The sequence below is a fragment of the Antedon mediterranea genome, chromosome 6 (genome assembly GCF_964355755.1).
Source record: "Antedon mediterranea chromosome 6, ecAntMedi1.1, whole genome shotgun sequence".
NCBI classification, from domain to species: domain Eukaryota; kingdom Metazoa; phylum Echinodermata; class Crinoidea; order Comatulida; family Antedonidae; genus Antedon; species Antedon mediterranea.
Window position 1 is genome coordinate 23,518,538 of NC_092675.1, and position 24,308 is coordinate 23,542,845.

Consider the following 24,308-nt stretch of genomic DNA (forward strand, 5'->3'; position numbering starts at 1 on the left):
TTGCTAGACCCAAGACCTGGCTCAAATCCATCATAAAAATTTCAAATGAACATTATTATATTTTGTTTACATAACTTTGGAACAACCTTTTTATCAAAAAGCATTCCGTGTTGATTGTGGTAAGCTATAGGAGGTGGTCTTCAATACTATGGCCTATAGATTGTAGTTTAGGGGTAGCCCAGTTTAATAGGCATAATACTATACTAGCATGTTTTCAATTTTTTGGTAAAAACGTACCAATACAATCAAATTCACTATAGTAACCATCGTTACATTGGTCACAAGCACGCCCAGCAAAATTAGGTTGACATCGACATTGTCCTGTTGTTGCTCCACATGTTGGACTCACAGTGCCAAACAGGTTGCATCCACAAGCTACAAAAATATAGGGAATAATTTAATAATAATGCACAAATATAAAACATTTAAATCATTTGTTTATATAAAAAAACTATTTTGACCGAGAGTACAATTGTAGCGCAATCAGACCAACTTGTGTCGCGCTTGGTTGCTGATGAACGTGCATATAACGAAATGGCACTCTCATATGTAACAGAATTTCACTTATATGATGTAAGGTTCATTTGAGTATTTTATTGAATATCGTGTGACCCACAATCCTCCAATCAAATGACAAGCATCTATTCATGTCTGTTATAAAATTTAATAAGATTAAAAATAGGTGGTTTTAAATTGATTGAAAAAGTCTTACGAATGCAATCTGGAAAGTTGTAGAAACCAGGTGCACATGAATCACAGTTGAGGCCGACATAGTTCCTCTTGCATGGACACTGTCCTCCATTAGCCTGACATAAAGCTTCATAAGTGCCTTCAACATGACAATCGCAAGCTAAAATACAAAAGGTGTATAAAAAAAACAAGTAACAACACAATTTACTCCTTGAATCAAATTGTATATACTGTAGTTGTCAATTTAGGACAACTTGTCTTGACTAAAAATAAGATAAAAAGAAAGAATGTACTAATACTATGGGCATATGTTACATAAGTGGCAGACTTCCTATTCTTTCTGCTGTTTTATTCAAGATTTTGTCTACCCATTCTATGATGTCAGAAGGTGTAGCTAGATCTCAAAATACAAACAAGTATTAGGTTTGCAATACAGCATGTGTTTCCAAAAGGGAAGTATGGTTGAGAATATCGACGATACACTACAACCGTATTCTCCAGATGCAAAACTAACTTTACCTATTATTCGCCATGCAAAACTTACTATTCAAAGATATTATTTACAGATTTCTGTAAATAAAATTTCAGACCACAACCACAGCTATGAAATTTTAAACCACTTACGTCTGCATTCAGGGAAGCTGTAGTAGCCTGGGCTGCATTCAGAACAACCTTCACCAGTGAACTGGGGTCTACATTCACATACGCCAGTAGATGATGCACAATTACCAGTGGAGAAATATAGATCACATTCACATTCTTTTATTAAAAAAAGCAAGAACAAATATAGCATAGTTCACTGAGAATAAGGCAGAAGTGTTTGTTTATTGTTTACATGAAACACGCTTACTGTAACTGTGGCTGTCATTTGAACACTTTAACCCTAATTAAATCTTAAACCACAAGGCACAATTATTAGTTACATTATATACAGTAAACCTATGCTTCTTGAACTTGACATTTATTTATGTTTCGCAAAAGGAAAGTGTTCACATAGGGGTCTATGACCGACTCAAATGACTGAATAATGTAACTCTACAAAATAAAGCCTGAATGAGTCAAATATTAAGAATCAGTAGCATAGTATGTTAACTTACGTCTACAAACATATGGAGAATCTAGTGCTTCGCCTTGTACTTGGTAGAATCCAGAAATACATTCATTGCAGTTTATGCCTTGTGTGTTATCCTAAAGAACAAATTTATAGAAAGCATAATAGAAATACATAGATTAATACAATAATACAAACAAATCAAATTTTTGTTGAAAACCTTGACCCGATATGACCTTGACCTTGACCCGATATGTCGTCCCATTGTACAAAAGTAAAAGATATATTATAGTGCTATGCACTTGCAATAATAACTTGCTATTGCAGATAGCTAGGCCTATACCGTAGTATCCGATGCCTTTAATTAATACACTATACTAGAATATACACTTTCTTGAAATAAAAATAAAGTTTACCCGACAATTGGTACAAACTCCACCACCAGAATAGTTTCCATAGATATCAATAGACTCGCTACGTTCTGCTACACTCTCATCATAAACACACTCATTAGAGTGTCCATAGCAGTTGCATGCTAAAAAATTGAAAATAGTGATTTTGGTATATCCTTTAGTTTGTCATAGTCATGCATATTGTGCAATATCAATTTTCATCCGTATTTAATTATGAGTTGCTGGAACAACCCTCTTTATGATCTACCATTTTTATTTTCTTTTTTAAATAAAATTTAATTAAATTTAGTTTCAGCTCGTGCATTTAAAAAAAAAAAATGATATCACAACTTTCTCAAGATGGGCTCAAATTTGTGTGTGGAAACTACATAATTTCAATTGTTGTAGTTTATAAACTTACGTTCACATTCATTAGAACTATCGGGTGTTGCTGGTTTCCATTTTTTCTGAACAAACCCTGGACAACAAGTCTCGCATTCAGCGCCACAAGTATTATGGGAACAGGTGCACATTAATCGTGTTTGACTTCCAGGAACTGGGGTATCACAAGCATTCGCATGTCCATTACATACACACCGTCCGCCGATTGATATGTCTTTGATACTATAAAAGTACCGCCTTGTGACAGTCGGATCTAGTTGTTGTATGGCCATCAGATGTCCAAGAAGCGTCTTTGTTTGTAGGAGACGCAGTCTAACATTTGTGGCTCTTGTAAATTCTTTTAAGGTTGGAGAGTCGTAAAAGGTTTTAGCGCCTGGACGGCCATTAATGAGAGATACAACAATCTGTAAAGTAAGTCAATTATAAATTATAGGGTAAAAATTGTGCTTATTTTTACATTATATATTAAATAAATTTAGTCAGAATTAAATGATAAGGCGCCTTTGTGTGAAGTGCTGCCACTAAATGGTCCGTCAAGAACAGGAGCTGAGATAAATCAGAACTATGGATAACTCATACTGGATTTTGTGTACACTAGGAGGATTACCACTACAACTATTGTTGAGGAGAGCATTGAACCTATGTAGATTTTTTGGCTAGTGGTTTCCAGCACCCAAGCTTAGCCAATCTTTTGCCATCCTTAAATTCGCATATTCCCAGAATAATTGATACTGTATTCTGGTTCAATAGTGTCTTGGTTTTTTTAGAGTTACTGTTATAATCTTACCTCACCATCTTCAAGAGGGACAATACCAGAGTATTCTGTTGTACAAATTATATCATCATCATTTGTAATTTGTTCTAGCGATCTCATCCCAAAATAGTTAAGGCAGTCACTGGGAGTATCAGCAAAGTATTGCCAAGCCTGGTATGTTTCTCCATAATCCACAGATTTTTCTAGAACCCATGTACCTGGTCTTGGAGAGTTGGCAAACTTAATCAGGACGTATGCAACATGATAGAGCTAAAAATAAATGTCAATGAGTTGTTTAAAAAAAAATTGTTTCATGCAAATGCATTAAAATCATAATGCTAATTTATAGTATGAAAAAAGTTTTCAAAACTGATAAAAAGATATACTCATTTTTAATAATATATAAATATGTTTGTTTTCCTTGTTCTTTTTTAGGTAAATCAAATGTATATGTTAGGGCAATCCTATATTAGTGTTTTTATTGATACACTATTGGATCTTGAATAAATAAATAAAAAAAATATATTATAAGAAAAGAAATGCATATACTATAAACAGTGAGTAAAAACAAAATCAGTAAATCACTAACAATATTAATTGTTTTACTTGGCACAATACTGTATTGTTAAGAACAATATAAAAGAAAATCTATCTAATATTTCAAGTACAGTACTGACAGGGATATATTTTACACAACAAAGGAATAATCCCATACAGTTCAACAGTGGTGGTGGTTGTTATTCCATTTGTAAGTGATTAAACATCTGGCTGTGCCATAGGAGTGGTTTTGAAACATACCATAAATAAATATCACTGTCTAGCAATGTCATTCTGCCCAAATGAATACAAAGAATTTAACCTCAAGCCCTTGTTTGAGTTTCAGATCAGCCATAACACCACCATTATCTATTTAAAATGTTTACTAATGGCTACTATATTACCCCACTACTAGCTTTCAATGTACAGGTATGAAATGTTTATTTTTTTTCCAACAATTTACAGCATTTGGTTTGAGATATTATAAATAAACAAAACAGTTACACAAAGCAATTAATGGGTTTTGAAGGATTTACAGTACATACAACAGGTAGCAAACATAGGGTCTTTTTCTGCACTGAATAAACAATTTATTTCGAAATAAATTAAAAGATAATTGTTATATATTTCTGCTAAATTTGTGCCCCTAACTGTTTAAATAAATGGGTTGTTGATGGAAATTGTTTAAGCATTACCCAAAATGCAAAGGGTTCTGCCAGTAAATTCAAATATTATTACAGAGTAGTTAAGCTCAAGGCAGTTGCAGCCAGAAATTGCACACCAATAACCGTATGTAATAATAACAAAGCGATTGGGTGTGTATTAAACTGCTGCCATTTAACCGGTTACTGAAAATTTGCATTGTTTCAATGGGGGTCAATTTATTCGTATGGTTAACCGTTATTTGCAGCAGAAACAAACAGAACCAGTAAAATTGGGTTTAAAAAAAAATTTATTATTATTTTGAGAACGTGCGTCTCTTTCCAACCAACAAATCAAATAGAAAACACTGTATAATGTACAGCAATACAGTAAATGAAGGATAATATTAATATTTCTCAGTTGAAAAACAGTCAAATCAGATTGTTGCTCTATGGAAAGTAATTAAAAATACCGCCCACTGTGCGAGGTCAGTGAGAATGGCTGATATTTTCAGTATACCCTACAGAGTGTACATGTACTGTACAGTGACTGTGTAGAACATGTGCTTAATATTAATAATAGCTGGTATAATAAATACAAATTTTGTCCAGATAGAACCCAGCAAAACTTCCCCTGAAAAGGGGTTTCCTGTATTATTGTTTGTTTCCTAAGAAATTGTCCCTTAGATATGGGTGTCCCAAATAGGGGTTCAACTCTATGTGAATCACATCTGCAGTACAGTAGGTGCTTATGTGCACTATAACTCTGACGTTCCTCTGATTGGTTTCAGAATACGTCATCAGAATGTAATATTAGACAACCTCTTCACATCAGGGGTACAGTAATCAGATATTGTTTTAACTAGTATGTTATTGGAATGCTGAATAAGCTAAGTTGCAATTCAACTCCGACTTAAAGACCCCTTCCCTGCAATTTTGGACGTTTTTTGGAAAATAATACATATATATCACTTTAAAAACATTAAACCATGTCATTCCTTGTCTTAAACGTTTTATGGTAAATTATGATAAAAAGTGAGAAACAATGCACTACCCAAGTAGCTCGCGGTGATCGACCTCTCGTGGAGGGTCTTAGGCCTAGCCTAGCTAGGCTTAGTTTTGTAGGCCTAGCTGGTAAACATCGGTAACGTACGAACATCATACGCTAGCTATATACCTAGCCTGACGTTGTATAGTTGCTGCATTAATTGTCTTTCTATTTTTGCCAGACTCCGTTGATACAAATTGGGGAAAACCCGGTATTTTCGCTGAAAAGTTAGGAGTCTTCCATTTGTTTTGGCCTCACGATCGATCGAAAAGTGGGCGAATTACAGGAAAAAAACAAAAATATCAATCCGCGCGCAATGCATTTTGGGATTTATAGCGGGCCGCTATAATTATTAGAATCAACTTATTTTTCACATTTTTAACCGTTTAAAGACGAAAAAAAGTTATCGCAATAGGACCATATAGTATTATTTTTACATTAAATATAGTTTGTGATCTTAAATTAGATCTAAAAAACGTAGGGAAGGGGTCTTTAAGTAAAAAACTTTTCTAAAAGTACAGGTAGTAGTACAAATTCAAAACGTACAGAGGTGGAATTGTCCTATAACATGGTAACATGATCCAAAATCTTATGTACTGCAATAACAAGAGATGAAAACATGATTTGTCCTATATTTGAACTTTCAATTAACAACTGAAATATTTTTTGTCATATTCAATTGGGAGTTTTACTGTTGAGTACAGTTTTTCCGTCAATTACTTATTTAACAGAGGATTGAGATTGTTCTTCAAGAAAAAGCTTGCGATGTTAATGACGTTTTCTATTCGAATTATTTTTGTTGTTGACCGCAATCCCTTTACAATTTATCATTTGAATACAAAAATCATGTTGAAACGAAAGTTCCCAATCGAATATGACAAATGATGCTTATTCTATCATCATAATGACAATAGATTTTGAAATGTAATGCATGTAATTTTGAATGCATTGTTTGTACTCCTAGTACCTACAGAATTTTTTTAATCAGTGGGTGGTTGTCGATGAATAATGTTGAATCCAAAGCAAAAAAAAATTTTACCAGAATGAAAGAATAAATGTAATTTGTAAAGCAAAAAAAAAACAAATTGGCTGCCGTTTTAAACTGTACAATGTGTTTTTGGTTAAATTTAACACTTTGTCTTTTTCTCATTTTTTACAGAAGTGATTGAATTTCTTAAAACTACAAAATAGTCTATTCAAAGTCTGATTAATTTAATTTTCATGTTTTTGGGGGACAAACAAATCTAGCCCTCCTGCAACCATCTTGCAAGCCAAAGGTTAATAACAATGACAGGAAAGGTAGGTAGACACTGGGAAAATATAAAAGGGTACTTAATACAAAACCCAGACTTCCCGTTTATAAATGGTCCTGAAACCTTCCTGTATTAGTTTATCCCAGGTACTTAAATAACAGTACTTTATTATTATGAAAGCATAAAGAGATGCATGCACGGTTCATTTCATTCAATAATAAAGGCAACCCAACAATGGAAAAAACAGGTCAGAAACCCACACAATGGGATAAATTCCATGGCTGATACAATTAATAAACAATTTTTACAAATTTAGAAGTTCAGTTGAATAAAAGCAAGTTATATTTAATATGTGATTGTGTATGTTTTGGGAAAAAAAGACCAACTGATATAGCTTTTTAGTGGTTCAGAAAATCTAAAAAACAAATTGTATTTGTTTGGAAAAAGGGCCCGTTTCTGCTGCACATCCTCTCAGAATATGGTATAAAAAGTGCACCCCATTTCCACTATTAGTACTATCTTGGGTGGTCATATCGAATCACCTTTTGATCGTTAGTCATTCCGAGGCCGAATAAGATGGTTATCTTCGTTGTTTCAACAAGTCCACACCCTGTATGCTTCTCTTTTTTTTTACTAAAATTATCTTTGTATTAAACCTTTCAATTTTCCCGAAATTATTTTTGAATTTTGATTTTCGTTGACTCTGGACTATTTATGTGTAAAAAGCTTGCAGAAAATAAAAACATACAGTATTTTTTATTGGCAGCAGAAAATGATACACAAAATATGGTATATTAAAATTTATAAATATCGTACAGTATTTACGCACTATATTTTTTCGAGCACCATTTTTTATGTCAAAAATATATCGTATAACTGTATTTAGAAAATGTGTAACATGGTAGTTCATAAAATTTGATTTGTCAAAAGTGGGAGCACACGCAAAAACCTACAGTAACCCAGACAAAAATCACTATACTGTAGTAGTTTAGCCAAAAACCCAGAACGTAAAAATATCGAGCACCTGCCATGTACGTTTCCACATCCATATCTTTCTGGTTTACGATAATATTTGGCCACGTTTTATTGATTGACTTTATTCAAAATTCTCTAATAAAAATGGACATAAAAAACATAAAAATGTACATGAAAAACAACATAAATAGTTACTGTAAAAAGAGAAAATCAGAATAATCCATTATTTAACGTTTGTTCCTAAAAGGCGTCGCGATAAAATAAACTTCTTGCATTTTGAAAGTTTATTTTATCACGAGTCAACCAACAATTTCTATCGGGAACAATTTCATCTAATCTATCACAAATTGTTATACCGATATTTGCTTGGTATCACACACTCACCCCTCTCATTTCGGGCAAGAGGGTTGCTATTATAAGCAACAAAATATTTAATAATAGTGATGCACATTTCAGAAATCCTGGATCTGTTCCTTCTTAGTGGCTGCGGCACAATTAATTGATAAAACGAATCATTCTTCTTACCTGTGCGAGATCAATAGTAAGGTTTACTTTGCTGTAATCGAATGACCGAGAGAGTGGCGGACTCTGCCACCATTTCTCAGTGCCATCAATGGCATACTCTGCTGGATGAGCTCGAAGGGAATCTCCAGTCTCGCAGTAGTCACAATATTGGCCATCCACTATGTCTTGTTCATTGTATCGAAAGCTGTTCACTCCTGTATTCCCTGCCAATTTACAATAGAGTTCTGCCTCACCTTCATCTGCACACGTAGAAGTTGCAGAAATTGATTTACCTTCAGCAATGTTAAAATATGGGGGAACAAGAACGCCAGTAGTCTGGCATAATGAATTTGCAACTAAGCAAGATAAAATTAAAAGCAAAATCTTCATCTTGCCTACTGACAGCACAACCTCAGCCGTCGCACCACTCTTGTTGAATGAGATCGGTCTCAAAATCGCAGCATGCATCATTCATCGAGCCACAGCAGGCACATTACATTCCAATGCTTAAAGAATTTACGACTATACCAAACCTTTGTTTTAATGGGTAACATAAAATATACATTATATAATGCCTCCTAAATTACCATACGCACTCATCTAACATTAACAAAATTCGTTCATGATTCTTATCAGTATAATCTATAGTTATTTTACTAACGAATCAAACATTTCCTAATGACAAAGAAATAAACTTAAAATGCAATTGCCTCCTGTTTGTAAATGGAATACTCTGGTACAGTATTCTCTTTACAAAATCTAGGGTATCTCTCTTTAGGAAAGAGGGCGCCGTAAGTTTTAATATTATTATTATTTTTTTTTTTATGATATCCTGTATTTTTGTTTTGTTTATTTATTTTTTTACTTGGGTTTCTGTTTTGTTTTTGTTATTGTACAGTTTAAGTAGTATGTATTTGCATACAGATTTATTTAATCAATTAGTTTACATTTTGTTTTGATGTTGTGTATTTAGTACTGTATTTAGAACCTGTGGCTATTTCAATTTTGTCTGTAGAATGGATGCACTGATATACTAAAGGTGATTCCTATGAATAAATAAAATAAATAAAACAAGTTTTATAAACTAGAAAGCAGTCGATTGCAAAAGGACTATACTAAAACAATCTCTGCATGGGTATTCTGAATCGTCTTAAAATTAACATTAACATTATTTCACATTGAGACGAATTTTAAAAATATTTTAAGAGTTCAAATTAAATTTGTGTTTAATTGTCGTTTGTTGTGATCCCGATCACATCGAATCGACCACGTAGATTGATGCCATCGTTATGGTAAGGAGGAGGAATACACAAGTACGACTATAAATATTTAAAACAAAGGGGTTACGATAAGGGTAGGTTCCAAGAACAAAATCGTTTTCTTTCCTTTTAGTGATGGTCTTCAACTTTGGAAAGAGGTAGGCCAACTGTATGGCTATATATTACATTTAATTAAATGATCTTGGGTTTAGATTCTTCGTCCCAAGATAATAATAAAAATAATATTTATTCGGCAAAAGTTCTTAAAAGTAGGTTTTACATAATAACATTATATTATAATATTTCAATTATCAGTGTTCTTTTCGTTGCATACATTCCCAAATAGTAGATACATTTTTCCGGATGATTTAAGTAAATTAGAACAATGGAGCAGCAAGTGTTTCTTGTATGAATAATCACAATTTCATCTAATTCATGGAAAACACACCTATGTTGAGAAGGATGTATTTATGGCTTGTTACATCTGTACAACTAAAGTTTCTAAAGCATGCAACAAAGGCAAATTCTATTTTCCGGGTTTCCGACATTATTATGAACAAAAAAGATGTTGTTAGGCCCTAATTGGAACTCGATAGCTCAATGGAGTATGCTGTTTAGGCCTTGTCACCTTCTCAAATAGTTATTAAAGTATTTGAAAATTTCCAAAGATGTGTAACAAAACTTGTCCCTTAATTATGAAATTTGCCATTTGAAATTTGTCCGAACACGCCTGTCTACTAAACTAACTAGGAGAGAAATCAAACGCAACAATTTCTCGTAGCCAGTAAAAGTTAATTCTTTCAAAAACAAATGCAGAGAGTAGGAGGTAGAATATCTTACGAGTTTTACCAAAGAACTTATAACACGAATAAAGTTTATATTAATATTTTAGTACTGCAAGTGTTGTGTTCTTTGGTTTTACTAATAGCCTCTTACAGTACAAACATATTAATATAACTTTACTCGTCCACAAGAACTTATGAATATTATCAGAATAACATTACCTCATCTTCTCGGATTTAATGAAAACAACAAACCGTAAAAGGTGCATTTTCCATGAATGCTGCTGACCATTAGTAGTGGGTGTTTGTTCCAAAGAGGATGCAACCGGGGATGCAACGAAAAATATCAGTGCGGATTGGAACAGTACGGAGATTTGTAACGGGACGACGAGAGGGAACATCAATGAAAAAGTTGGGAATGGATGGGAACGTAATACACCTACAAATGTTACAACAAAGGACCATACAGTCAGGAGAAACATGGCAAAAGTCTTCCTACTTTCTAAGAGTGTTATCAGATAATCTATATTGTTATGTTTTGACAACTCTGAGATCACAGTGCTGATTTTTCTAAATTCTAAGTACTGCTTGACAAGTTTGTTAAAAGAGGATGGAGCTAATGAAGGTCTATGTTGGTCTGGGTTCCAGACGGAGTTTTGTTTTAATATTACTAAAAAGATAAATATTTTGGCATATATGGCGTTTCATACGTATACTACTTGAGTTTGGATTTTCTGAAAAAAATCTAAATAAAAACAAATAAATCAAACAAAGACAATGAATACAGACTTGGGGCAAGTCTAGTCTATGGTATATAATTTCCCTCCAATATTTGCTTAAAATCGACGTTTGATCCAAAAATATTATTCATGAATTTACTAAGAAGACGACTTTCAATAAAAATCATCTACTACTGTATTACCAAGGTATTTAAGCCGATTTTCCACTAGGCGAATCGAAGGCGTCAGTTAATACGCATGCGTAGAGAAGGATGTGGAAGATGTAAACATGAATACACATGCGTACAAACTGGCGCTTTCGATTCGCGCGAACAAATTCGCCTAGTGGAAAATCGGCTTATAGAGATATTATAATATATCTATGTTTATAGTAAACTCTGTCAACAAAACAACAACTATACTTTATGGATTTAAGCTCATGTCTTTAATAAAAAAAAAACAACAGCATCGTTTTTAACAAAACAAATTGTAAAACTAACAAAGGGAAACAATCACATTTTATGCTATATAATTAATAAATCAGTTAATAACAATAATACTAATTGGAAGATTTTATAAAGGGCTAAAATATTGTATCATTATTTATAATTAAAAGTTACCTAATTTGCAATTAATTTGTTATCACACAGTACATTAAACAATTAAAATGCATTTTTATTGTAGGCCTATCATTTGTTCATTCATCTATAAAATAGAAATACAGAGTTAAGCTTGGTTTCCACAGTAGGGCCAAACGCAATCCAAGTACTTTGACCAATCACGACGCGTACATAATCAGAACTGCTCCTTGTGATTTGTCAACTCTACGTCGTAGCATCCTAGTGGGAACCAAGCTTTATGGGCAGAGTATGATGCTAATGTTGTTTGTTTATTGTCAGTTTTGTTTAGGAGACATGTAGTACACTAGAGATAAAAGTTGCTGTACTGTAGTATCAACTTAAGTATTTTGCCAAAGTTTAAATTGTCAGTGTCTGGCAAGATGTACGTTTAACCAATGACAGAAAAGCAGACAAGCTTAAAGGGCCATTTACACTACGATAAATATATAAGCATGCATTTTTTTTACATAAATCAAAAGAAATAAGAAAAGTTTGCGTTGTAGAACGATAAGATAATCAATTATGCTGTCTTTGATAAAAATAAAGATTTTTAAAATTCCAATCAAATGACGTCATGATAAATGAAAACGATAAAATCGTTGTATTGTCACGTTATTATTGCTCTTACTAATCATGACGTATGAAAACATCATTTTCATCAAAGGAAGCATAGATGGTTATTCTATAGTTCTAGAATGAAAAGTGTTTATATCTCTTTTGTTTTATGTATGAAAAATGCACATTTGTCTATTTATCGTTATAGTCCTAGTGTAAGTGGGCCTTAACACTTGGTGCTTTTCTTATACTATACACGTATTTGGCAGCACTGATTATTTACCATTCCAGTTAACAGCTATACAGCAACATACAGCATTTTGTTAATACAAGGTTTTCTTTCGGAAGTATTGATTACTATGTAATATGATACTGTTGTTCTAAAATGTATCTGTGGGCAACTTACATTATTTAATTTATTACACATAAAAATCATTGCTGTATTTTATACATTCTTCATTTTGTCAAGTTGATTACAATTCATTGAAATACAAGTTTGAGAATGCACTGACTATCTGTGCATCATATTTGGTCATATATTAAAATCTTTAGTTCAAATTCTCATTAGTCAATCTATGTACCACCAACGGTTCAATGTTAAAATCTGCTTAAGATGTATTGTCCCCCAAAAATATGAAAAATGAAGATTAATTAAATCAGACTTTTAATATGTTATTTTGTAGTTTTAATAAAGTTAATCACTTCAGTAGAAAAAAAAACCGAAATAAAATAACAAAATAAATGGTTGAATTCAACCCAAAACCCATTGGCTGGCAGCCAATTTGACAATTTTTTTGCTTTAAATTACAGTTTTTTTCAGGTAAACACATTTTTTTCGATCCAATTTTTGGTCAAAGTGGATAATATTATGTTACATTAAAATGGCATAATAAAAAATGTTGTTAAGAATTATTTTTTCAGGGGGACAATACATCTTTAACAAGTGACAGTATATTGTGATCTAAGAAATTTGTCACAATGCAGAAAGTGAAGTATATTGTACTTTTTACACATAAAATTACAAATTTCTTATCCTTTTTATGAGTAAAACATTAAATAAATCTTTCTCAATATTAAGGCAGATTTAAATGGCCTAAAACATGTTTTCCACTGGGCGAATTTGTCTATGTGAATCAAAAGCATCAGCTTATATGCATACATATTTATTCTTTCATCTACCAGTCCTTCTCCTATTCAGTTGAATAGTTTCTACTTTTTGCAAAGCGCAAAATTGCGCAACCAATTAGAGCTCGGGGAATGAGTTATGAGCACTCGTGCAAATTGAAAAGCTCACGCAATGGAGTTCTTGCAGTGACAATGGTTAAGATGCATTTTCTCTGTGAAAACATTGGATTCACACAACTAATTTCTCATAATGGAAAACAGGCTTTAGTTCATATATCTGGTGATGTGTGAATGTTGGTTGCACATTGATTGGAAAACATGGAAATTGGTTGCGACACTCATTAAGCGGAGAAGGCTGTACAACATGCATACTACGTAGAGGGCTCCAAACGTTAGACAAAACTGAGAAGTTCAACATCAAAGACCAACGTTGAAGATGGTGGAATAGTGTGTAGCAGTTAAGGAAAATAATCTTTTCAACATTTTACCTAGCTAAAAAATAAAAAAGTAATACAGTACTTTAAACAATAATCATAAAATATAATTATTATAAATAAGGAGTTAAACTAAGTTAACATTTTCATTTAAACATTTTGAATAGCACTTCTGATCAATATAAATTCACCACAGTGGTTCATTACTGTAGGGTTTTGAATTATTGACATTTAGGAGTTGACTAGCATAATAGACCATGATTTATTCCAACATCCAGGATAATATTTTAGACATTCAAATATAATTTTTTTAATGAAAATGTCATCCATGTAAAATAATTTTATAAATAAATAAATAAATAATTTATATTATTAAAACTATTGTTACGTACAGTACAAGCATGCTCGATTTGAACATTTCAAATTGACAAATTTGTTTTCATCAAAGCTGAAGTGGACACTCACAGACTTATAGGCTAAAACATGGGCTGGTGGTAGCAATTCATTTTTTGTCATAGGGAAAACAATTGGGAAATTATGTTAAATGAATTTCTTTATAATTATTAATAGGGAAAATTTCATCACTCATCAACTTCATTGAGCATTACAAAATAACATGTTTGTCAGTGTTTTTTTTGTGAAAAGGGCATTATATAAATTATTGAAAATAAAATAACAATTTAAAGGATATACACCAGGATAACCTTTGCTTCCATATGCAAAATCAGGAGGACAGGTGAGGACTGCTCGTTCTCCTTTACTCATCTGAAATAAACAATAAATAAAATATTAACAATGTTACAAACATACATATATGTTGGGCTTATTGCTGCATTACACAACATCTTTAAAGCTCTGTGTACACTATCAAACTAGTTTGACAACAAAAGTGTGATGTGCCCAAATATGGTAGTAATATGACATCATCATGTCCATATATGGGCACATCACATTTTTTTGTCACATAAAGTTTGATAGTCTAAACAGAGCAATTTTAGAATTTAAATTATTAAAAAAAAAAGATTACAGTATGAATTCTCTTTATTTTGAATGATATGTAGTTTTTTTAACCACTAAATAATCAAATATCTATAGGCTTAGAATTAACATGATCATGATGATAACAATCATGTTCTTGATAGACCTCGAATCAAGGGCTCCAGTAGGTTAAAGCCTTTACCACTAGATAAATCACCACCAAATATTTCGGTTGGGAAACGCTGTTTTCAACAAGGTATTTATTCTCTCTCTATGCTTATATAGCATCCTCTATAATGTCCCATATTATGTCATAATTAAGGTAATGAATTATTCATGATTTCTGCCTTAGTCTCATAGGAAAAAAAATAATGCGGCCTGGCAGTGAAAATAGTTTATACTGTATTAGCCATCATACAATATTCAAAAGCCCATTTTGATTTCAATGTTAGCCCACCCGTGGTTAGATGACGTAGTAGTGCAGACTTTCAACTTATTGGTATGGCCCCATTCATAGGGAGCAGTAAGTGATCACATCTGCAGAGTATTTTATTTTATTACACTTGTAACATTATCAACATTAATGATTGTAATTCTTCTCTATTACAATTATGAGATAAATATAAAAAAGAAGATGGATGATGAACTTCTCCATTGGACCAACAAGTAATTACAGTCAAATCTAATTGGACTGGAATAAAAAAGTTGAAGTTATCCGAACTTCAACATGACAAATTTGTAAAAACAATGCTCCGAATAGTACACAGTACTGCTCTCTGCACAAACATGGAATGACTCATGCTGAGCATTTAATTGAGTTTATTAAATTCTAGGCTTTGATTTTAACGCTAATAGTAATATGTACTGTATTGTTCAGTTCAAATTTCAAGTTTATTGTAAACAATATGATAATAAAGAACATACATTAATAAATAACAATTGTGTGAGGAGGACGCATTAAGCCAAGGCTTTAAGTTTGGTCCTCCATTGTACTGTATTAAGCAAATAAAAAATTATTCATTTTCATTCTTCTGTCTACCAGGGAAGCAAAACTCAGACAACAATACACCACCAGATTGAGAGAGAACTGATATTTTCCCATACTATCACCTCTCTCAGTTTGTTATCCGTATCATTTTCATCTGCATTTTGAGTTTGTTGGAAATCAGACTTAAGCCGATTTTCCACTAGGCGAATTTGTTCGCGCGAATCAAAGGCGTCAGCTAATACGCATGCGTAGATAAGGATTTGGAAGACGTAAACATGAATACACATGCGTACAAGCTGGCGCGTTCGATTCGCGCGAACAAATTCGCCTAGTGGAAAATCGGCTTTATACCAAAACCACTAAAGAATGTGTATACTGTACTGTATAGTATTAGTTACACAGAATGTATAGGTATAGGAATTTCGACATAGGTGGAGTCAACTGTAATTTTGTAAACTGTTATTAAAGCAAGATAATACAAAAAACAACCTTAGCAACGCCGACGTCCCATCCTTTTATGACTTGACCTGCTCCTAATTTAAATTTGAAGGGCTTGCCACGATCACGAGATGAATCAAACTTTGTTCCATCTGTCAAAGTTCCTAAAATACAGTAAAAGGTACACAAACAATTGTAAACTATACAATGACAAAAAAATGTCAACTGATGCTACTGTATTAAAAAGAAAAAGCGAACCCAAAGAATAGGTTACTGTCTCCATCAAATGCAAGGGTTTATGCATTTATGCAAAGTTGATTATCTCAGTACAGGTACTTTTATATTGTACTAACCTTAATAGAATTTTGGTATGGAATCACTGTGCCCTACTACTACTAATGTATTTATTTACCATTTTTGAAATACTGTAGTAGTGTTACAATAATAATCTACAAGATCCAAATATTTTGGAAGTATTCTGAAAAAATTCGATGGGAAAGGAATTACATAACTAGCAAACAACAGACTTAATGCTTTATACTGTTCCTGTAATTGATTAATATTTACATACCTGTATAATGAACTTCTACTGTTTGGCCATTCTTAGGAAAATTGGAACCTAAAAATAAAAGACAAAATGTTATGAATATCATGCTAACTTCATGAATTGGGCTGAACAATGTAAAAATACAAAACGGAAAGGAAATATGCGAATGTTCGTTCTTAGGAAACTTAATAAATTTGGAGTGGAAAAGTTAATATTAAATTTGTTCTAATCATCAGTGGTTGAAAGTGTCATCGCTTTCTGCTGTATTTCTACAGTATGGTGTGAAAAATGTAAAGAAGAAGATAAAACTTCTATCCAACGCATCATGAAGAAATGTGACCTAATCACAGAAATGAATTATTCGCTGAAGGAAATATGTCATAAATGTATTAAATCTAAACCACTAATGTTCAGAAAGAAGCAAAACACCCGCTATATAGTAAATCATAAAATGTGCTCCTAGAGAAATGATCTGTATTGATCTATTAGATGTAGCCGAGAGATATAAAAGATACTGTGTTCCTTATTCGATCAGGTTGTATAACGCTGAATAATAATGAAGATAGCATAGTAAAGTCAGAATTTTTATTTATTCTTTTAGCCAGTTTTATTGCATATTTTAACTAATTATTGGAACCTGTATAATGTAATGTTTATTGTATTTTTGACGTTCTTATTTGTTGCTTTTAAAATGTTGTATCCCCGTAGTATTCAGGTCTGTTTTTAATATATTGATTGTTTTAAATAATAGAAATATTGTATAATATTACATAGCCTATGTAAATACGCGAACGTGATTGGATGAAACTGCATCACATGACTACCGCTGCGAGGATCGTAAATCGTATATATCCTCGAGAACGATGATATTGACTGAGTAATTTTCGCGTAATTATCGTGTCCCCTGTCATTAAACATACAAATTCTCGAGTACGATGATATTGACTGTGTAATTTTCGTGTGGCAACACTCGTGTTTGCCGATAAACAAAAGTCATCTACTCGATCTTGAACTCGGGTGGAATTGTCACGCCATCGCAAGACAACGCTTCAACCGCTGCGCCACGTAACTTGCTTGAAGAAATTAATCATCTAAACTATTTAAACTATGCATACATAGCGCCCTCCTTTGTTATTAGTCCACCCTAAATGTGATGAAACACCGTTTGTGATTGGTCAATACTCACGGTAGTAACCTAGTTACTAGTACGCGCTGAACATCCGGTGATTCGGCTCTCCTCGAAGAGAAGAAGACGAATTGTTTATTCGGCCTACCTGATTATAATATTATTATTAATAGGCTTATTGATGGAAATTCTTCTGTTAATTTAAACGACCTAGGTCTAAGTGAATATTTTATTGCCAAGGAATCATTAATTAGTAATTATCTGTATATTATTCTTCGCAAGGTAAGGTGTCTAGGCAGGCTTGTTTAAATACAATACAAATACTATATCAGGCCTAGCCTAGCTTCACCCAACCCAGCAGCAGACTTGTTCTTGGCTATATAATATAACAGATATTGCCTTTTATATCGGTTAAATATAAGATTTGACATCCCCTCGGGAATGATATTAAGTTCTCGGGGAATATATATTTCCCTCAGCTGGTGCTTCGGGAAATATATATTCCCTCGAACATAATATCATTCCCTCGGGGATGTCAAATCTTATATTTAACCTCTAAACAGTCAATATCTGTATAATATTTACCCCTTATTATACATTTTTAAATTTTTAAAATGTACTCATATTATTTCCATTTTAATTGGAAAAATAAATTGAATCTTGAATTAGTACTATAATACTGTAGTACTAATTCAAGATTGAAAAAGCCTGACAAATAGTATTTGTCAGGCTTTTTGTGTACAATGAAACTGTATCTTTGTCTTTTTAAAATTATTTTGTCCTTTTGTTTTTAAACGTCTTTGTTTCCCCAGATATTAAAAACATAGTTTATTACTGATTTATTTATTATTTATTCAACTTCTCACTAACACTGTTAGTGAAGGATCGGGACCAACAGGTGGTAAACACCTCTAAAACGGTCCAGTCCCAATTGCACAGTTTCTGTGTGTGACAGTGGCTGTGTTTTGTGTGGACTAGTACACCGGGGCAACCCCCCTACTCGTCTCGAAAGATGTACTAGGTTCTTTAAAGTGCACATGAGCTATGTGTACACTGGACCTACGGTTTATAGTCCTTATCCGAGAAGACTCGTTCTACCACCAGAACCATAGAGCGAGTGAGCCTCGAACTCTTGCCGATGTTATGGCTACGTAATTACGGTTCCACTGTCTTAACCGCTCGGCCACTCACTCATCAAACAATAAATAAATTCAATAGAATTAATTATAAAACAATTATACCAATATTGATTAGGCCTAGGCCGAGGAATAGAAAAGGCCTCAATCATAAAATAAAATCTACCTGGCAATATCAGCGTCCTATAGCCATTCATGTGAGTGACAGCTGTAATCTGACTGAGCATGACCTACCTAGGCCTAAGTTAAAATACAGTTTTAGGAATGCAATTTTACCGTACCTTAACAGCGCCCTCTATAATTACTGTACCTTTTTAGTTTTTAGAAGTATGGATACGGTACCGTATCTTTAGCCACAGCGAATAATTTACGCAAACGCGTGGCTAAAGATACGGTACCGCATCCTAACTTCCACTTGCTAAAGGTATGGTAAAACTGCATTAGTTAGGATACGGTACCGTATCTTTTAGCCACAGCATTTAAATAAAATCGATGAAAAGAAAAACCCGGTTCAATTTTGGCAGTGGGGACTGCTTTTGGCCACAAATTTAGGCCTTGGATCATATTTGTCGTGGATGTCCATTTAATTTATTATATTGAAGTTCATCGGAAGGTCTATAGGGCATATGACCGGTTGGGCCGCCGACAAGTTGAGCCGCCGGTAATTTCTATGAAACGCCCAGTGCCTCTTTTTACAACATTTCGCGTAGTGATTAGAGTGGTGTCCTATAGAAAATAGTTCATGGTCTTTAGGTTTTAATTGTGTCATGAAAATAAATAATATATAATTACATATAGGCTACTAGCTAGGCTGGCCCTAGGCCTAGATAGGCTATAATACTAAAATAGCAAGGCCTACAGTAGCTACCTACTACACAGTACTACTCTAGGCCTACTACTATACTAGCCTAGCTAGTCTAGTAGGGCCTACGCATAATCATAATTTGCTCTCTAAAATGGGCGCCCTTTCTCTCCTCTAGCTACCACAGTGTAGTACTAGTAGCCCAGATCTAGGCTTACTACGATTACCATTAGGACTACTACTACTCTAGACCTACCTAGAGTAGACTAGAGTAGGCCTAGGCTATAGCCTAAAGCCTAGCCTAGCTACTACGGATTAGTACTAGGCCTAGGTTGGGAGAAGAAATATTATTAGGCCTAGGCCTAGGCCTAGGCCTAGTAATATTACCTTTTTTTTCTAAATTCCAATCCATTATAGGCCTAATTACTTACCATCACCAGGAGTCAAAATTTCAATGCCTACGTCTGACATAATTTACTACGTAGGTAAGTAACTGGTAATTAGGTTTTAAGCAATAATATTAAATAACAGCCAACAAGGAACATCAGAAAACGAGCCTGCAAGCCTGCCACACTCTCCATCAAACACGGGGGCCGAGGTGGCGCGCGTGTGCGCACCTCGACTTCTTCTCTGGCACCCTCTAGAGTTTAGAGCGAGCGGGACGAGAATGTCTAGATTTTATTTTGATGTTATGTATTAGCATGAGGAAGCACCATTAAAATAATGCTTTAATAATCATTTGGCGCTTTACCTTTCATTTCAATTTATAGCCTGGATAAAATGAAAAAAAAAATAAGTCAATGGCTGTGAAAAAAATAAATAATTTAAACTAAATTAATTTGTAATAGCATTTAACATTTAGTACATTCTTTGAATTTAACCAGTGGTAGCCTCAAGTAGGCCTACACACCTAGTCTATTCATAAGTCCTAGGCTAATATAACTTTATTTATTTTTCAAATTTTATATGCTAATTTTACATCATATTGTTGGCAATTGTTAGGGTTTCTTTTTTAATCAAAACGGTCATATGCTGGTATCAAACTAATGTGTAGGCTACCTGTGTCAGTACTGCACCATGATCAGATAATGTACACAGTTATTGCAGGTTAGTTTGTTGTCTACCTAAATTCAAGATAATCGAGAGGAACTTTATACACGTATATAGGCCTTAAGCTCATAATATCAACCAATCAAGCGAGTAATGTATGTAGTAACATTGACACAATAGTATAAAGTATTGGGAAAAGGGGGAAGAAGACAAGCGCACAATGGATGAAATATAATGTTGAATAGACCTACAAATGAAAGTGTATAATATAAGATTCACAATACAATTAATTACGAATGAAGAATTATTACAAAAATGCCACAACCTAGTATATTTAATTAGCATATTTACGAAACATGTTTTTCATTCAGTCTTTCATTACCCCCGCCAATGATGTTGTTATGTAGTCGATCGCACGTGTGTGTTTGTTACTTGGTATAGCATAGTATTTGTATGTTTGTTTGTTAGCACGATGGCGCCTAATTTTCAAGTTATAATTCTGAATTGAAATGACTATTAAGAACTTAAAATCAGGTGGCTAGTATGTTGAAAATGTGTGTGACGGTAGGAATTGCAAAGATAGCTCACCTATTTCCTAAATACAAGTTTCGTTCCCTCAAGATGACGTTCTAAATATTTTTCTTCATAAATAAAAGAAAAACAATATTTTTTTTGTAATAATAAAAAAAAAATCCGTAGAGATTCGGACCCGGGAAAAGCTGTAACTACTCAACCCAGATAATTTGCCGTCATATTACGTAATTCGTCGCGGCGTCATTTAACAACCTTTTGCTAACAATTCTATTCCGATTGATAATTCACTTGCCTACTAAAAACGTCGAAGTGGATTAAAAATTATCATGACTTTGTTTTTTATTTTGTTTGGGTAATCTTTTTATGAATGATTTTCTATGTTTAGTTTAAAAAAAAAAGTTAAAACCTACTAATGAAACAACTTCATTTTCTATAATCACATATTTATGATATTCTAAAATGTCATACCTTTTGTTTAAGTTTTTGATGTAATTCTTTTATATTTATTGAAATTATTACATCACAAAATAATAATAATAATGGTAGGATGGGTTCTGAATTCTGATTTTACGAAAACATCATAACTATAGAATGGTCCCGAGAGACATATACTTCGGCTTTATAGTCGATAGAAGATTGAAATATTGGTTATAGAGAGTATGGTGTTTGATTACATTAGTGTACATGTGTGTATAATAAAAGGATGTTCCGCATTATTATAGATAGATGAAGATGGTATAGTTGGATGTAACTACCTCGAATATCAAATCGGTGTTCATGCGATAAATTGGTTAAGCCATGTAGTTTTGGTTAATCCATATTATTTTATACATATTTTGAGTTATTATTATGATTATAATATTAAGAAAAATGATATTTGCTAGTATAAATTTCATAATATAAAAATATAGAAAATCAAAGAGATTATGGTGCGGCTATTCCTGAATTTACAATACTAAATATCGTAAGTTAACTTTATAAATTTTAGTAGATCTTGTCAAGCGCCTATAACCTGCACGTTCCGATATTCAATATTACGTTCATCTTAATTACAGTGCTATAAATGGTCATCATGTGTTTTTTCTCATAATTTATCATAACTTATGAATAATGTTTAGTTTTGAAGCTTTGATGTAAATTTATCGTTGGTGATAAAATGTATAAACATTATATGGGAATATACACAGTTGAATGGAAACACTGGTGGTATTGATAATGATAGGTCTTATCAGATACCATACACTTGCTCGACACTATAGATGTCCTAAATTGATACTTGTTAAATTTACTTTTTTTTTCTAATAGCATTACGTGTACTAAAAAATGAGAACGACAAGCTGCAGTTATTGCGCAATATCAATATTCTCAACGTCATGCCATTGATTCTCTCTATCTCAACATAGTTCTATTTCACTACAGTACAGACTTTTGTATTCCTTTCAAATGTATTCAAATTTCGATTATTTAAGGTTATATATTTATTTATTCATTATATATTTGTATTATAGGAAAAAAACAAATGTTAGTTTCAAATTGAAAGTATCTCTGTAATACTTTTTATTTCTTTGATTAAAGGAACCGTCTTACAGATTTCCTCATTTTCATTGTTTATATATAGTAGGCCTATTGGTCCCCACCAAAAACATGAAAAATGAAGATTGATAAAAAAGGAGACTTTGAATATTTCACTGTTTTTAATAAACTTAGGCCTACTAATTCCGTAGAAAAAATGTTTTCACTTGTAAAAAGACAAAATAAACTGTTAAATCTAACCAAGAACCCATTGACTTCCAATCAATTTGACTATTAATTTTGCTTTAAATTACAGTTTTTTCAGGTAAGTTTATATTTGTTTCAATCTAATTTTTGGTCAAAGTGAATATTATGTGCCATTAAAATGGCATATTCAATAAAAACATTTGAAACAATTACTTTTTTTCAGGGGGACAATCTTTAATTCTTAGTGTATTACTGGTTTAAATTCTCTATGTCTGTTTATAAACAACAAGTATGCCATTGATATCCCGCCATTTTGTTGCGCGTGCTTACAATGGTAAGATGGGTGTTGAAAGCTTATGATTAATATAGCAGGAACCAAATTAACTCTTTCCTGGTCTATTCTAATAATGAAGTTGTTTCTTGTCAGCAATATCATTATTATGCAATTGATATAATCATTCTACGTTTATTAATTGCATTATTACAAAACACCATCATGTGTACGCGTTCTCATACTAATTTATCACAGCAATATTTTGATATGTTTGGTTTTGTATCTTGAATGTTAATATTGCCTTGGTGATAATAGTATAAGATAGAAACATTATGTGGGAATTATACAGGTGAATGTTCTTTAACAATGCTTTTGGTAATTGTTTATCAGTGAAATTTAATTAAACAGATACGGTACTCGCTTGACGAAGATGTCCTATATTATTGAAGTACTTATCAATGTATAGTAAACCGTTTGAAGCACAAATTAATGAGCACGCCATATTGCAGACATTTTCCATAATAATATTATACACTTACACTGGTATAATAAATTAGGCTGTAGCTATTATTTAGTTTTCTCTTGGTTTTCAAATCAATCTATATTTTTCTGTGTTAAAGTTATAGTGTGGCGAATGGTTTCATGCAACGTCGGTTGAATAGTGGTAACATCCTAATTGTTGCTTGTGTTTGCAAATATAAGTATGCTCCATAACTCCATCATGTATTGTAGATGGTGAAGCATTCTATATACTTAAGTTTAGAGTTTACGATTTTTCTGTTTATAAGTTTATTAATATGGATGATATTTCCGAAAAAAAAAATTAATCTAATTGAATGGCGAAACAATGGAGACTTGTTTAAAAATGGCCAATGGAGAGTGTTATGTGAATACATATTTATTTGAATATTGTGGTTGAGGACTCTCATGGACTGCATCACTTTATTTATTTTTTTCTTTATTTTATTTGAATAA

At 32.7% G+C, this 24,308-nt stretch overlaps 2 protein-coding genes across 2 annotated transcripts in view; both read right to left on the bottom strand.

Annotated features, from left to right (window-relative positions):
• Positions 1-8,727, bottom strand: part of LOC140052680 (laminin subunit alpha-like) — a 41,926-nt gene extending 33,199 nt beyond the window's left edge. The window contains exons 1-8 of the mRNA XM_072098362.1: positions 8,269-8,727; positions 3,323-3,559; positions 2,555-2,939; positions 2,158-2,276; positions 1,788-1,878; positions 1,315-1,449; positions 713-850; positions 238-375 (exon numbers count right to left, since the gene is read on the bottom strand). Coding sequence (XP_071954463.1) covers positions 238-375; positions 713-850; positions 1,315-1,449; positions 1,788-1,878; positions 2,158-2,276; positions 2,555-2,939; positions 3,323-3,559; positions 8,269-8,718 — 1,693 coding nt within the window. The 5' untranslated portion in view covers positions 8,719-8,727. The remainder of the gene's footprint in view (positions 1-237; positions 376-712; positions 851-1,314; positions 1,450-1,787; positions 1,879-2,157; positions 2,277-2,554; positions 2,940-3,322; positions 3,560-8,268) is intronic.
• Positions 8,728-11,447: 2,720 nt separating this feature from the next.
• Positions 11,448-20,336, bottom strand: LOC140051685 (peptidyl-prolyl cis-trans isomerase Fkbp12-like). The gene is made up of 5 exons (XM_072096976.1): positions 20,188-20,336; positions 16,717-16,764; positions 16,197-16,309; positions 14,433-14,506; positions 11,448-13,754 (listed from the first exon to the last, which is right to left on the bottom strand). The coding sequence occupies exons 1-5, from the start codon at positions 20,225-20,227 to the stop codon at positions 13,700-13,702; spliced, it is 330 nt and encodes a 109-aa protein (XP_071953077.1). The 5' UTR covers positions 20,228-20,336; the 3' UTR covers positions 11,448-13,699.
• Between the last annotated feature and the right edge of the window lie 3,972 nt (positions 20,337-24,308).